A 16,694-nucleotide genomic window follows, 5' to 3' on the forward strand; every position below is an offset into this window, starting at 1 on the left:
CACTAGCGTTCCCACCTTGACTAACTTTTGGTCAGGCCTACAAACCACCATATTTCGGGTTATCAAACTTAACAACAATCATTCAAGTCCAAGAAAAGACAACTATGTTAGAGCACAGAAAGTTGTTGAATAATTCTTGAGTTCTTGAGGAAGTGCATACTACATGTCACTCATAGTGCGCAAATAAAAAACAATACTATCCATAACAATCGAATATAATAGTAGCCTAGTAGCCTATTTGAAAAGTGTAATGTCCCAACTTGTGTTTTCCCCGTGCACATGGCTCACCGCAAAGTTTAATGCCAGAGAGTGGCTAAGTTTAATGCCAGAGAGTGGCGGGGACTCGATACTGTCGAACAGTTTTAATTTTGATCATTTTTGGATGCAATTTAGACCAAGCAAATTGCTGTATTTTAAATATTGTGTTCAAAGCAGTAATCGATACAAAGTGACAACTGCATGGATGTTAAACACCCAACGTGCAGGGACCTGGAAGCCGTCCGGGGGAAGCTTTGGAAAATGATGTACCCCATGTTAAAACATTGTGTGCATTCATTCATATCAAATATGTGGAAAGACGCGCCGATAACAACGTGCACATGTAACTTATAGGAGAGGCCACCTTCATTTCTGGATTGAAACTCTGGATACAAAAAGTTGTCCAAGTTAAAGCGCGCTTGACATCGAGATAGTCAATGTCTAATATGAACTAAAATAGACATGCATATACGTGTGTGCATATATGTAGGAGGTAGGCGCCATCCGCCATGTGGTAGTTAGTTCAGATGGCTCTGACAAACCAGGAATGCTGAACCTACTGCACACAAAGTTACATGCCTTGAGCAACGTTAGTCCATATCACCCTGTCCCTGAGGAAGAAAGCATGAATGCAATAAAAATGGTTAAAGACAGATGAAAGGCTCACTTACCTGTGTTAGGCATAGTGGAGAATACATATCTGTTGTATCTAATCTTGGATTTGGAGAGTGTATGTATGTGTATGTGTGTGTGTGTGTGTGTGCGCGCGCGTGTGTGTGTTTTGGTTGCTGTGACGGGTCTGCGTGTTTATGTGTGTGGGTGTGTGTCCGTGTCTGCTCGTGTATGCGTGGTGGCTGTGTCCGTGTGTGTGAAAAGGAAAAAAAAGGAGAGACAGAGAGAAGGGAGAGAGAAAAATAAAGCCTGCTTCTTGCTTTCACATTTCCAACTCTGCGAACTGCAACGAACGCTTCACCGCTGCATAGAGCTGAACTTTAACCCCGCCTCAAGTTACAACGCTTCCACTCCGCATTCATCTACCGTACAGTGCAGTAAAAGCCGTAGAGCAGTCCCTTTGTTGGAGAACTCATAACTTTCACCAGAGGCATATTAAACAACAAAAGAAAAGTCCCAGCGCAGACTGGCTGTAGCGGAGGTTAAAAATCACAGGAAAGAGGAAAAAATAAGGGATCATCGGACGGTGCAAATCTTGATATATCGTATTAATAGCGTTACAAAAAATATCTGATTGTCAGACGCTCGTTCTTCTGGACTCGGTAAGAGATCTCTCATTCACTCCACTGAAAGGTTGCAAAAACCGAAAGCATTGAAGGCATGTGGTGCTGCTTGCTTCACCGTGGAGCGAACTCTGACATGAGTCTGTCGGATTTACGAACGAGAAGGGTGCGGTAGATAATGGATCTAGTAATGCCTCTGAACACCCAACCAATTGCTTATTGCTGAAGCCCGACAGATGGTTTCCGTTTAGAAAATAATCTTAAACGGGAGACGATAAATTGAATCCGTTTTGCGTCTGTCCTGTATATGGCGGAGAGGAGGATTTTGTTCTTTGGATTACATACGAGGATTCAGCACCCGATCTACATTTATATAAGGTTGAGTGTCGAGCACGTTGTTAATCTTTTAACTGCGGAGAGTAGCCACAACAGCATGCACTGAGTTCCATACAGCTACAGTTCACTTTTGTCCACTGTGTGCGGAGGACAAACTCTTGTGCTCACCTCTCAACATAGCTCCCAAAGTATCGACGCTTTTTAAGGAAGTAGGCTACTGAGACCAACGTCAATGCAATGAACATGCGGGACAGTAATGTAGCCTATATGCCTACATAGCCTGCAATGTAGCCTGCAATGAACATGCGGGACAGTAATATATAGCCTACATAGCCTATTTCAAATGTTCAAATTATAAACTGCCTACTTGAGCCTCTTAGCCCCGCCATGAAATGGCTTTTCAAACTGATGCAAACAATGCGAACCTATTCATTTAAATCAGGACGAGCAGGGATCGCGTAAGACTGCAACACCAACACTGCTAAATAAATGCTCTTATATGATGTTTAAAGCAAATGAGACGGTGTATAGCTGGGAGGAGGGAGCTCGAGGGATCACCACACACTCGATAGGAGATATACCACCCCTTTTGAACAAATGCTTAACTTTAAAATTCGTCGGACTAAGTAGGCTTTACGGTATTCCATATTCCAACTATCGACATTTACAACAAGTTATAGCCTAATTATAATTATTGGTCATCATTGACATTAATAGTCTATTAATCTGTAACTAGGTTATTCATCTATTCATAGTATTGGCTGATTGTAACTGACATATGCTACATTACATGCAAATCAATGTCTGCTTGGCCAATTTATGTCAATTTGTAAGAACTTGCACAACACATTTCATCAGAGTGGTGCACAGCGAGTGCAGATCCCAACAATTCAATAAAGTGCATTAAACTTTACATAACAAATACCCCCCACACACACATTTATATAATATAAACGAGAGAGAGCCATATGAGAGATAAGATTAGGCTACCACTCATTTTACTAACTCACATGCCATTATGTAAGCATGAGCAAGATCTTCTCCTATCCACAGCGAAGCTATGTATATTATCCAAAACCAAAGCATCGCGTAACTCCAGCACGCACGCATTAACGAACACTTGATGCTTGAATTTTATTTAATTCAGTTTCAATCATAACCATCTATACAAAATAATCAATTGTAATGAAATACAATTAAAGCATCAAACAAACAATTGTTTACTTGGCAATAGTGAATACAACGTGCGTAAAGCATGCGTAATAACTTGGGTATAGAGCTTATATCAAAAGACTGACCAATATCTTACATTCTATAATACTCCTAAAGTACTATACTACCCAAACGCCAAAGGTTGGCATTGGTAGCCTATTGTCTGCTTCACCTGCCCTTACAGACATGTAAGGGTTAATATTAATCGAAATAATGTCAACAAACCAATACTCGCATTTTAGAGGCCCATTTACAGTGTGTTTGAAACAAAAGTAAGATAAATACTAATTAGCCTACAGTAAAGGCGTCCAACATTTGGTGTGACTTAGTATTTTGACGGATTTTTCTCCAAAATATCAGATTGGCCTGACATAAATTCGAGCAGCCCGTACAGAATCACTGGATCAAGTGTGTGTGTGTGTGTGTGTGTGTGTGTGTGTGTGTGTGTGTGTGTGTGTGTGTGTGTGTGTGTGTGTGTGTGTGTGTGTGTGTGTGTGTGTGTGTGTGTGTGTGTGTGTGTGTGTGTGTGTGAGAGAGTCATACTCTTGATCAAGAGTGTGTGTGTGAGTCATGAATGTACTCCGTTTCTGTATGGGCTGTCCGAATTTGTTATTAGTGAACAACTTCCGTCCAGAGGGAAAAGTCATTTGTGCACCCTCTAGAAAATCGCCTGGGAAGCGACCACAAGTGGCGAGTGTGGTCTCTGCTGCATCTGAACACTCTCCACACACACCTGCACCAAGACTCCGCAACCAAATGCATGCCTATTCACAGTCTAAAGGTTCATTAACATACCAGCAAGGCAAAAGGTGCACTTGCAACGGTTATTATATATTGCTATTACAGCAAAATATAATAATAATAATAAAAGTAGCCAAAGGCTGCTTGCATTTACTGAAAGCCCTCACACCAGCCTGAAAGGGATATTACACAACCGTTATACCTCACTGAAGTGTTGATTCACTATATGGACTATAAATCATGTGTTGCTCAAGTAATTCATGTTAATAAATACCTTGAAGCAAATACAAGCCACACACCATTGCGCCACAATAACCGTGCGGCGTAAGGAAAATGGTCTACGCATGTTGTTCACTACCTCGTGTGCTTGAACGGACACAATACGTTCAGGAGATGTATATTGGGCTACTGTATTTTCTCATGTTGCAGCGCATAGAACCTCTATTGAGAATAGGCTAGCCTGCTAACGGCATTTTGCCAGCCTCACGGTATCCATGCCGTCAGTGCGACGCTAGAGCTCCGTCCTCTGATTGGACTAAACTCTAGGATTTGAAGCCCAGCATCCATCTTATTGGACAAACCCATGTCACCAGAATTTCTCGGTATGCATTTATCTGCAATCGCTCGTTTACTCTGCAGAACAACTTGTTACCACATAACGAAACAATGCATCTCTCACTCTGGTCGCTATGATGGCCTAGCAGACGGCAACACCGGGAGTGCAATGCTCTTCTGTTTTGTTCAATTACCAAGTTTATTTGACGATATCAAGATATCCGCATTATCAGCATTTGCATACATAGCTGGCAACACAGACCAGTCTGACACGGACTCTTGTCAAATCCTTTTACAAAAGCAGAAGACTTCTTATTCTACATTTAACCTGTGTATAGCCCGTACACACCACGTTTATGCACATGTCCATTACTTCTCACTGTAAAAATAGATGGTAAGAGGTATATTTGCACGTACCATTGTAATGTATAAAGTGAATATACGTGAGCAACTTTAGACTGTTGCGACGAAGTGAAAAAAGTATTACGCTACAACTTGCTTCCGGTGTGAGTATTTTACACTGAATCAATTAAGTATAATAAAGCGCAAGGGAAAACAGTTTTTGTTGTATTAATCCCAAGAAATAAACAATCCCAAGTCAGGGAGCCTTTCTTCACTCCTTGATATTTGACTGCGGTCCAAACCTGGCAAAGCTGTCTCAGCTTGGTTTGATAGACTTTGTGCAGAAGTTGCAATCGATTCAGTGAGTCTCCCCTTGTTCATTTCCGCAATAGCTGCAATTTGCATAGTAACCACGCGAACCCGGGCGGCAACTGAACGCCACTTCTTTCTTGCCATCTCCTCCCCTCGCGGAGTCACATAGCCTAGTGGCAAATCAGAGTCCGAGTCGAGTGCCACAGACCCCGGTCTGCGTTCTGCTCCCGCACAGAAAAGCTTTTTTTCACCTACATATTGCTGCATACCGCACTCTCTCAACCCTTCCTATAAATCTACGGCGCGCTTGGGACAGAGGGAGGAATGCCTCGGCGCCTATATTGCGTTCGAAAAAACGTCAATAAGTATAGGCTATAGCGCATTCTTGCTGCTTTAGCACCAGAGCATTGTTGCAATGCTGGACATCTAAGCAATATCATACCATCACAATGAGCATCTAAGAACTCCACTGATGGCGCAAATTTACGGCTGGTCGACAGAAACTAACACCAATTCTTTGCAGCGGATTTTCTACTGCTTCCCAATGGAGATATGGAAAATATCAACCATAGGTGTGCCGGTGGGTCGTATTGAATTAGAAGGCATGCATACTCATGTCATATGACAGTCGTAAGCCTGTTTGATGCTTCTACATTCAATTGATGTGTGCATATCAAGTGCGATTGGATTCCTATATCAATTTATACGTGTTCATTTAGCCTGTGTGTCGGAATTGTGTGGTAGCAGGCAAGTTAAGCAGCATATCTACATGATTGAATTGTTGTGGGCTGTATTTATTACTGTGTTGATTTTGCCCTTGCGGTTGACTGCAGTTAGATATTTTGTGTGAAAGAGACCTATTCTGCAACTGTAGCCGATAGAGCTCATATTATGTATGCGAGTGTGACTAAACATTTTACAATGAGCATGACACGAAAAGTGATGGTGTTGATTATTTGCTCAAATAGCCAAATAAACAGAATTTCTCAATGACAATGTGTTTTTTGCTTGTTATATGAAGTAGCTTAGGCTATGAGTGCGCACGTTTGGACTAGCAGAGGTGACATTCCACGGAACTCCAATGAGTGTCCCTCATTAAGGTCAAAGCCTCTTATCATTCTTTTGAGCGATGAGGGGCGGTGGTTCCCACGCATGGTGACGTGTACATGTCAAAACGCTTGTTGTGTGTGGAGACGTGCTGAACATAACGCTATTAACCTGCAGTAACGTGGATTTCAACGAGGCAGGCTCGAGCAGCGCATATCTTCAGTTTTCAGACTCGGTAGCCTACTGATAAAATGTAGTTTATAAATAATTGTTTGATATTTTTACACTTAAAATCATGACCATATCTTCGTGTGCAAATGTTTCAAACCGTCATAAGCCAGCAAATGCAGTTATGTGGGTGGGAACCACATGCCCCTTGACTCTGGAATTTAACGAGTAAAAAAGAATGTAAAAACAAACATGAAATATCAAAGACACAAGCAGCCCTATAGTCCAACAATGTAGTCTTAACTCCGATATGAAATGAATGAAATCCGAAGTGTTTTATATTTAATATGATCATTTTTAACATATTTTTGTAACTAAAACAAGTTTGTCCGGAGTCATCAGTTAAGTGTTTTCTCCTGTCTCAAATGGTCCATCCTTAAGTGTATGTTGTACGCACACAACATAATCTTCTAACAGGTTTGCATGAAGTGTCAGAACTGCCACACCTCCTTTCAATGGTCGCTATTTGCCACAGAGGAATGCCGGTTACTGTAGCTTACTTTTGCCCAGCCTCTATGCCGTTCACATACAACAGCCATTCAATGTCAGGTAACCTAGCGGTTAAGAACGTTGAGCCTGTAACCGAAAGGTTGCTGATTCGAATGACCAAGCCGACTATGTGAAAAATCTGTCGATGTGCCCGTGGCGTGAGCAAGGCACTGAAACCTATTGCTCCTGTAAGTGGCTCTGGATAAAAGCGTCTCCTAAATGACTCAAATGTAAATAGCATTGGAATCATTCGATCGAAGTTACTATCAGGTGAAATATACATATAACTGATTTAGGAAATGGAACAAGTACGCCAATAAGCATATGCTACAGATATTACATTTACCAGATACAAATTAGATCTCCTGTTACATCTATGTCAGGCTGATTGCTAAGGTGCCTTGAAAAAATATATTGAATGCCAATATTAATTGGGCTTCAAGTCGAGTTTGATATTTTGGTTTCGAATATATCTCATGTCATTTAAATCACATTCTTGATTTCAGATACTGCTGAGAAATGACCAACTTGGCAACGTAATCAAACTGTACAAAGGGTTCACAAGCAAGGTTTGGGTAGCGCACAAACAGGGTTGAAGGGAGATAGGCCTAAAGCGTATCAGGGTACTATCAACAATTATCAACGATTACAGTCACAGGATTATTACATTCATATACCACGTGGTTTATCTATTAATTACCGCAAAAATAACATGAAGGGATTGGTTCGTAAAGTTAATTTTAAGCCTAAAAGGTGAACACATTAATTTATTCCAATTCCAAATGAAACCAATGCAATGCGCATATCCTGATTTTTATTAGTACTTGTTTTATCGAGTAATATCGATCCAGTTCTTAGCTAAATCCCTTAACAGAATGGCTCGAGAGACGCCTTTATAGTGTTTTCTGCCACATTCTGCACAAAAAATGTTCGAAGCTCCAGCAACCAAGACAGGGCTGCCCAATATAATAGGGGCAGGGGCTGCGCGTAGTTACAAAAAAATCATATGAATAGCAAACACTGGAATAACAATATCGAATATAGCCTATACGTTTTGAGACGTTGTCAAACCCAGGGTCATTTATTAGACATCAGAATATTAAGGATGTGTTGGAACACCACAAAACAACATTTTGGAGTCTGTCATTCTACGAAAGCTTCAGCGAGTGCAAGGTAAAGCAAGTTTGGAGGATCATAAACCATATTAACGATGATTACAGGGCTATTCTTGAAGTGAAATATTGTTATATGACTGTCATATGCGCGTTTGCGAATACAGGTAAAAGAGGAAGAACTGCCTCCACCCATTGTCACCAACATTGTTTCCAACTTTCAGATGTACCAGTTCTTTTCACAGCTCCAAAGTTATGATCTGACATTTGCAGAGGTAATCAAAAGAGTTGGTACAAACTTGCATAGATCGTTAACGGTAATCGTGCCATTTCATTATCGGCAGTAAATCGAATGAAGCATGTGAAAACTTGATTCAGAATTGAATAAAGTAGTTGGTTTTCGTATCAAGACTTGTGTGTCAGTTGTTTGCGTCAGCCTGTTGGGATAGTGCAGTAAAACAAAGCGGTCGTAGGCTATTCTTCATGACATCAATCTTACTAATAACTCACGACTAAAACAGCTGAAAACCTGCAATTCTGGGCACAGCCCAAAAAAATTGAAACGTGAAGACAATGGTCACAGCCTAAAACAGAGTTCTGAAAAACATTTATTCTACGTGCCAAGTTCTTCGATGTGTAAAGGAAACACTGTTCCTATATGTTTGTTGTAGGAAAGGATGAGAACTCAAAATAAATGTATACAGAAGATTTGGGGTAATCAAATACACGTCGGCTGTTTCAAAGCAAACAATTTAAAAACGTTTGGCGACCGCCTCATCGAAATCTAAACTTTTATGGTAAATGGTGATGAGACTTGTTTTTGTTGTGAAGTTTAATGTAGAATAGATTATCTCCCCTAGCTGCAGGTCGACTTTTATAAGATATGGTGAGAACGGTATAGGGTAATCTCATTTTAAATCACCCATGGCGGGCTAGACAGACACCGTTTTTTATCCATCTTGACAACTTTTAGTCTGAATCAGTTCATTTGGATTCTGCTTTGAGTTAAAAGTACACCACTCTCAACAAATACGAAACTAATTCATCTGGGATGGGTTATTTGCAAAAACAATCTACCCATAATTTAAAGCAACTTAAAAAGGAGTGGTTTGAGTATTATATTTTTGTTCAAATATAGGCATACCTGTGAATGAACTAGAATTGGCACAAGTAGGCCTTTTAAATTGAAACATTCGCAAAACCAAAGTAATGTTAGGTCTAGCCTATTCCATTACAATACATGTTGCCAATCTGTTTTTGTCATTCAGGGATGATGTCCTAAAAACATTCCGATTTTTTTCATGTGCATTATGTTCAGATGGTGCATGATTTGAACAATGCTTAAAATAAGTGTTCCAAGGCCCTATAACCAACATATTTATAGAAAGGATAGAAGTCTTGCAATTGTGTTATTGACATTAATTTAAATATAATTTCAATTATACAGCCAATTTTGAACTACAAATTAATTACACATGCCTATATTCAACTATTATATTTTGTAATCACGAAGTCACTGAAAAACAATTTGTTTGTCAATACAAACATATACAGCCCTAAATAAACTACATAATCAAGAAATGCATGTTTAATGTTTTCATCGTCATTAAATCGATGGATTTGTGTCTTTGAGCGCCAAAGGAGTCATTCATACCATTTTCGTTATTTCGATGCCCAGAATCTACACGACACAAATATACTCCCTCTGCACGTTAAAGGAGGTCGACACTCCATCTAGAGGTTTGCCATCAAAACTACATTATCTGAGCTTCTGTCAGAAACAGTCTGTGCACATCGTTTCAAACGGGCATGGGTTAGGTATAAACTTTTCATTTACGAACTCAACCTTGTTTTCCCTTGCGAAATTACATTGTTTTGAAATATGGCCACAAAATAGTGTCGATAGAAGTAGCTACTCATCATATAAGTACTCAACAACCCATATTGTTTGTGCTAATTGTTGTCTATGATTTACAATAATAGGCCTATCTCTAAAATATAACCTCATCAAAAGTAGGATGCATGGTGAAAACGAGCTCTATACTTCCCGTACCTCTATATTCAACTGTCTGAATAGTCAATGCATAAAAGAAGGCAAATCATTTGGGAAGGGGGGCGGGGGGTGGAATATGGAATATTATTAAAGACAAATGTTCGTTACAAAGATCAGAGGTCTTCCTCGTATAGGATTTAATTATTAAAGCATCAATATGCATCCTGATATAATTTTTTACCAAATAAATGTGTATTTGAAGCCAACTTCTGTCTGTATGCAGTAAAATGAACAATACATTCACCAAATTATAATTATAAAAATAAATATAATGCATAGACACATTTTTTTCTCTCACAACTGGCGTATGTAAACGTCTTTTCCTGTTATTCTCTCGAATATATTAGTTACATTTAAATAAATGCATCATTTAACAATAACCCTATAATAACACGTTTTTGATAGCAATGATAATTAGTTATTTATTATACAATGCATCCATTTTATTACATATATATATATATATATTTTTTTTAATTGCAGTGAAAATATGCTTTAATTTCTAATGGGGTCTTTGTATAAATTAATTCGGTTATTGCATTTTCGATACCGTCTCTTAAACATCTACTTTTTACATGTTTTAAATGTAACCTTTATTTTACTAGGCAAGACAGTTAAGAACAAAATCTTATTTACAATGACGGAATACACCTGACAAAACCGGACGGACGACGCTGGGCCAATTGTGCGCCGCCCTATGGGACTCCCAATCACGGCCGGTAGTGATACAGCCTGGATTCGAACCAGGGTGTCTGTAGTGAAGTCTCTAGCACTGAGATGCAGTGCCTTATACCACTGCGCCACTCGGGAGAAGAAGTAGTGTTCTGTTTTTAAAAACGTTGCTTGATATTACGTGATCTGGTTGAAAAGATGATCTTGACGAAGAAAATACCCACTAAACTGCAACCCACGTCATAGTGCACTGTCTGCCTGAGAAACGCGCGGTTCAACTCCTCTTAACACAATTCACAATTATACCACGGGGGGCGGTCTTTCAACGCTCAATCTCCAACATAAAAATTCAGAGGCAATTGGGGTCTTGCACCACCACTCAACCGTGAACTAACATATAGGCTCTATACCATACTCTGAACATGTTAGAAGTGTTTTTTCATCCATCACCCAGCACCTTTGAATAAACACACACAATTTAAGTGGACCCATTCTCACACTTCATGTGAGTGTGTGTGTGTCAATTTGACACAAATAAAACACGTAAAGTTTATGTGAACAAGGCTGCCCTGAAGTCATAATAGGTTTCTGTCAGACATTCCATATGAGCACTCCACACACACACAACACCACTGCCTTGGTAAATAAAACATTCCCCAATATGTCCACGATGGCAGTGAAATGGCATTTTGGGGGAGTGTGTGTGTGTGTGTGTGTGTGTGTGTGTGTGTGTGTGTGTGTGTGTGTGTGTGTGTGTGTGTGTGTGTGTGTGTGTGCGTGTGTGTGTGTGCTAATATGCTAGCCCCAGGGTAATTACACTATCCAGTTCTGGAGCAGCTTGCCTCCGAGGCCACTCCATAACAGCCCTTATGAATAAACAAGCAGCGCGTCTGTGGATCCCCTTACTGCCTGTAACACTACTGTGCCCTCCGGAGAAGCCCTGGCACCAGCCTACTCTACCCAACACTTCAACTAAACAACCAACACTGGAAACACATTACTCAAACAGAGGGGATGGTGGTTTTTACTGATTTCATCAATGACCATTGAGAAATCAACAGTCGATTTTTAAGCCTTGGCCAGCCACATGTTTATGACTAAAGCAAAGCAGCAAATGAAAAAGTTACAGCTAAATCTACTGGGTAAAAATAAGCCTATGGGCAGCCAATGTGTGCGATTTGCTAGCATATTCAGAGAGTGCATGGTGACATGAGGAAGATCTTAACTCCACAGAGAGCGAGAGAGAGGGGAAAATGAAGGGGGTTACTGGGCGGTTTGGACCCAGTTGGCTTCACCTGCTGCTGGAGGTTGGCCCAGATCGGTCCACAGCTCTGGAGGTTAGCCTAGACCAGTCCACATATCAGCCTCCTCCTCGGCCTAGACCAGTCCACAGATCAGCCTCCTAGTCGGCCTAGACCAGTCCACAGATCAGCCTCCTCCTCGGCCCACATCAACACAGCTGCCCCCCAGATCACTCACTTAACAACTTGCTCCGTGACAGTGCCAAAAATCTAATCATTACAAACCAATAAAAAACGATAAAACTGTCTCCATGAATTAGGTATGATAGGTGAATACACCAATTTGTAAGTCGCTCTGGATAAGAGCGTCTGCTAAATGACTTAAATGTAAATGTAAAAATATGGTCACAAAACAAAGGAACACAAGAGGAGCTACCAGCTGCACATCTCTTTTTATTAATGACACCAAACTAATTCATTAAATGCAACAAAAAAAACGGTCTATTTATGCATCTCTCAAAACAGGTTTAGCTTGTTGGAAGTGCCCCAGGATCAAGTTTGGGAAAGCCTGATTTAAAGGTCTGTGTGGATTTGGACCGTGTTCCACTTGGCATTTGAAAACGTAAAGCTCTGTCGTCCCTCAGCTGCTCCACTATTTGCTCCACTATTTACTCAATGTCTGAGCGGTAGCAGCAGAGCCTAGAAGCCTTGCGCAGAGCAGAGCGCTACGGTGCGGCACGCTAACAGAAGCCCTGATAAAAAGGGAAGCCAGTTGTGCTATGAAAGTAGAGGCTGGGCAAACAGATGGGCCCTGGGAAGAGCAGGGGGAGACCGGCGGATACCGCCACATGTCACCAATACCAACCTCCCGTGTGTGTGTGTGTGTGTGTGTTTCTGTGTAAACAGAAACACATAACACACACATTCAACTTGCACAATAATCACACACACGCACACACACACACACACACACACACGCACACGCACACGCACACGCACGAGTGCTTTATCTGGCAATGGCTTTAATGATCTGGTCCTCTTTAAACAGATACTGTAGCTCCACACACACACTGTGGCCATTTCCCTCTGCAGCTGCTGCTGTGACAGAGTGAGGTAGTAACAGCCAGCCGCTGCCACCTGCCTGCCACCAACTTGCCCCTCTCTCAACCCAGCACAGCAAAGAACCAACATTGACAAGAACTACATCCTTCATGACGAAGGCTATCTGAAACACGCCAAACCCATTACCTCAGTATCACCATGAGGCGTCTTACAATCCAAAAATACTACCTCATACCTCAAAATAAAAGAGATCTACAATCAAAAACCACTACCTCATACCTCAATATAACTATCCAAAACCACTACCTCATACCTCAATATAACTGAGATCTACAATCCAAAACCACTAGGTCATCTACCTCACCCCTAGGCCTCTGTGATACACTGCAGAAGCCTCAGCACCTCCACCTACAGACAGTGATTGTCGTCATAATGGAAGTTATAGGACGTGTCAAGGTGGCGAGACCTGCAGCTGTTCTGGGCCGGACTGTAGTAGAGTCGCCAAGTCAGCAGCCAGGCAGAATCCAACTGATACGTCATACACTGGGAGGGACGTGTCAAATACGGATGCAAGTACGGCTCATCCATGAGTAAATATACAACAGCTCAGATTTCTCCGTCAGAGTCCCTCTCTGGAACAATACATGAAGGTAAGAACTTGTGTGAGGAGGGGTCAAACATGGAGAGGTCCGAAAATAGTGGTATGTGGAGGACAGTCGGAGAACATGAAGTACATTTCTTTCTTTACCCCCCCCCCCCCCCCCCTCCACACCCACACTCCTTATGGCTCCCTCCAACAGATTGCCCACGCATACCAGGTTTGGTGGGGCCCAACCTGACAAGGAGCCCAACATTATTTAATCTTTAAAAAAGAGGCCTGCGGGCGAGTTTCTAACGTACGCAAGCTGTTGGCATGGCCAGGCATATGCTGGGTCTAGCTCACGCAGATCCCCCCTTCCGCCTCACTCCTGCTGTCTACTAGTCAGGCAGGCCTGGAAGTAGCTGCCTGCAGCAACCTAGCATGGATGTGACCTTCTCTCCTCACTACACCAGGGCTTGGTGCTGTGACCTTCTCTCCTCACTACACTAGGGCTTGGTGATGTGACCTTCTCTCCTCACTACACCAGGGCTTGGTGATGTGACCTTCTCTCCTCACTACACCAGGGCTTGGTGATGTGACCTTCTCTCCTCACTACACTAGGGCTTTGTGATGTGACCTTCTCTCATCACTACACTAGGGCTTTGTGATATGACCTTCTCTCCTCACTACACCAGGGCTTGGTGATGTGACCTTCTCTCCTCACTACACTGGGGCTTGGTGATGTGGTCCAAAAAACATCCACCACAATTCACACCATTATCAGCAGAAATTATGAAGGATGATAGAGGCTTACCTATTGGGACAAAATCAGGCGTGGCACAGCGTCTGTCTGAAAATGTTTGCTGCCATTTGGTTCACGCGAAAAGTACTGTAGTGCCAATATTGTGGACGGCTGGAGTCCAACCGTGTGTCGTGATATTGACGCCCAGACATATAGGGTTCAACTCAGAACGTGGCGCTGCATTACATTATAGAAGATGTCCTGGGCTAATAGTGTAAGAAATAACACACGCAAAAACGAAATACTGCTAAATTGCTTAGGAGCTAGAAGCAGAGCTACCATGTCTGTCAGCGCCATCTTACTGTTTTTCTCCTCGCTCACAGGGCCTACTGTAGTTAAGGGGCTTTGTGTGTGTGTGTGCGTATGCATGCAGCTGATGCAGTGGCTTCGCCCCACAGAGAGCTCCACTGATAGGCTAGACACACGAGGCGCACATGCATGCATGCGCACACACACACACACACAATAAGACACCTGACAGCTGTTCCCAAATAAAAAAAACAGGAGATCTGCACACACAGCTGGATGTGGAGATGGTACCATCCCTCCCACCTCTCACCTCCACAGCATAGCTCCCCTACCACGGCCCACCACGGCATGGTGGTGTATTTGACAGGTGACTGGGATAAAATTAACTAAAGGGAGGATTCAGAGGCTATCCGTAAATTACAGTCGTTCATTACGGAGGAGAGGGAAAGAGAGAGCCTTTAGCGACTGTAACATGCCCAGGCTTTTTGGGCCCAGCTGGGATAGATGAGAGAGTAGAGAGAAATTGTTGGCCTGCACTCCGCTAACCATAGTGAAAGACGCACTGGTAAAAGATGGTTGTAGATCCGTGAGGAAAAACCCAACAGCTACCTATGTAACATAATACAATTAATTATTCTATAAATAGTAGTTCCCACTTGTTCCTAAATAACTGACTAAAGTGCACTAAGCTGTTTCTCATACATACAGCTTCATTCTTGTAAAGCTGGTTGACAAAGATTAAGGTGACTATTCCCCAGGCTAACAAGATCAGTCTAACCATCCCCACAATAGCAAAATCGTTTAATGTTTTTTTAATTGAAATACCCCCGTCCTATACTTTCAGTGGCGATAGACTGAAGACTGGGGACTAGTGTCTTCTGTATATTCATTCCATATCCCTTGTATAGGTGGGATGTCTGCTGTGAGCTATAGAGCTGCATTGTAGACGGTGGCAGTAGCAGCCGTGGGCCTTTCTGCCTCCTCTCCGTGGAGCGGCGTGGAGAGCCCGGCTCGGGCCCCTCTCCTGGGGTGTGACTAATGCAGGGCGACAGTGCCAAGGCAGGAGAGGGCCGCGGCCCTGCCAGGGAGCTTGCGCTGCTCGGCTCGGCTCCAAGGCCACCTTTGTTGTGAGCCCACTATCTTACCACAACATGTTCTTCTGTCAGGCCGAAGCTGGCTAAATCCCTTTTAGAGAACCCAAATCCTCTTGATGAGCTCCCATGCTCCCCTTTAATGTCTTAATTTTCTGTACATATTTATTTAGTTGCTTACTGTTGAGACGAGGGGAGGTGGAAAGGAGAAGAGGAGGGTAGTTGGGGAGGAGGAGAGGAAGGGAGATGGGGTGAGGAGAGGTGGGAAGGAGAAGAGGAAGGGAGTTGGGGAAGAGGGAGGTAGGAAGGAGGAGAGAAGGGTATTTGGGGAGGAGGGGAGGAGGAGAGGAAGGGCGGGAGAGAGGAAGGCAGTTGGGGATGTGGCGAGAAGGGGAGGAAGAGAGATGGAATCAGAACACGTAAGTAATTCATCACTACATTATGTCTCTACAATAAAGCTGGCTGCTGGGAAAGCTTTGATCTTTTTGAATTCATATTCATTTTGCTGTGAAACTTTGGGATTATAACTGTTTCATTGAAAATAAGCAGCACATTGTACGGATTCTATAGATTAATTAATGAAAAGGTATAGTGTACTACATCGACAGGTCTCATGAAAAGGGTACTCAATAGTATTCATGTCACAAAAAATATTGCTTTCACAGAAATATCTGAAGAAATAAACATCAAAAACCAAGGCAAACCAAAAGAAAATCTGAATACAAAATGATTGACTAAAAGGAAATGTCTAGCACGTCTTTCAAAGCAGCTCCAGCCTTGGAGTAATGTCTCCCCTTGGTGGCGATTGACTGCCAGTGCACAGCTCCGAGTTAATTAGCACCTCAATGGATCCCAGCACACCACTGTATCCAGTAAGACAAGGTCCACGCTATAGGGTGACCTTTTTACATCATGTATTACACAACAACCCCATAGCAACTAGAATAGAAAATAACAGTTTGTCCAGTCCCCTGGTCAGGCAAGAGAGTCTTGCCAAAGCAAGTGAAATAGATAATAAACAAAAGTGAAATAAACAATAAAAAATGAACAGTAAGCGTTACACTCACAAAAGTTCCA

At 42.2% G+C, this 16,694-nt stretch overlaps 1 protein-coding gene across 4 annotated transcripts in view; it reads right to left on the reverse strand.

Moving 5' to 3' along the window:
* The window catches only part of nfia (nuclear factor I/A), a 272,699-nt gene that overhangs the window by 222,260 nt on the left and 33,745 nt on the right, over positions 1 to 16,694 (reverse strand). The window contains exon 1 of one of the 4 annotated variants that reach the window (XM_071344273.1): positions 4,755 to 5,981. The exons of 2 other annotated variants lie outside the window; for them this stretch is intronic. In XM_071344273.1, the coding sequence (XP_071200374.1) occupies positions 4,755 to 4,757 (3 nt within the window). In that variant the 5' untranslated portion in view covers positions 4,758 to 5,981. Of the gene's footprint in view, positions 1 to 929; positions 2,287 to 4,754; positions 5,982 to 16,694 lie in introns of those variants that run through there. One more of the 4 variants, XM_071344272.1, reaches the window with a different exon arrangement.

Source organism: Salvelinus alpinus, chromosome 15 (genome assembly GCF_045679555.1).
Source record: "Salvelinus alpinus chromosome 15, SLU_Salpinus.1, whole genome shotgun sequence".
NCBI lineage: Eukaryota > Metazoa > Chordata > Actinopteri > Salmoniformes > Salmonidae > Salvelinus > Salvelinus alpinus.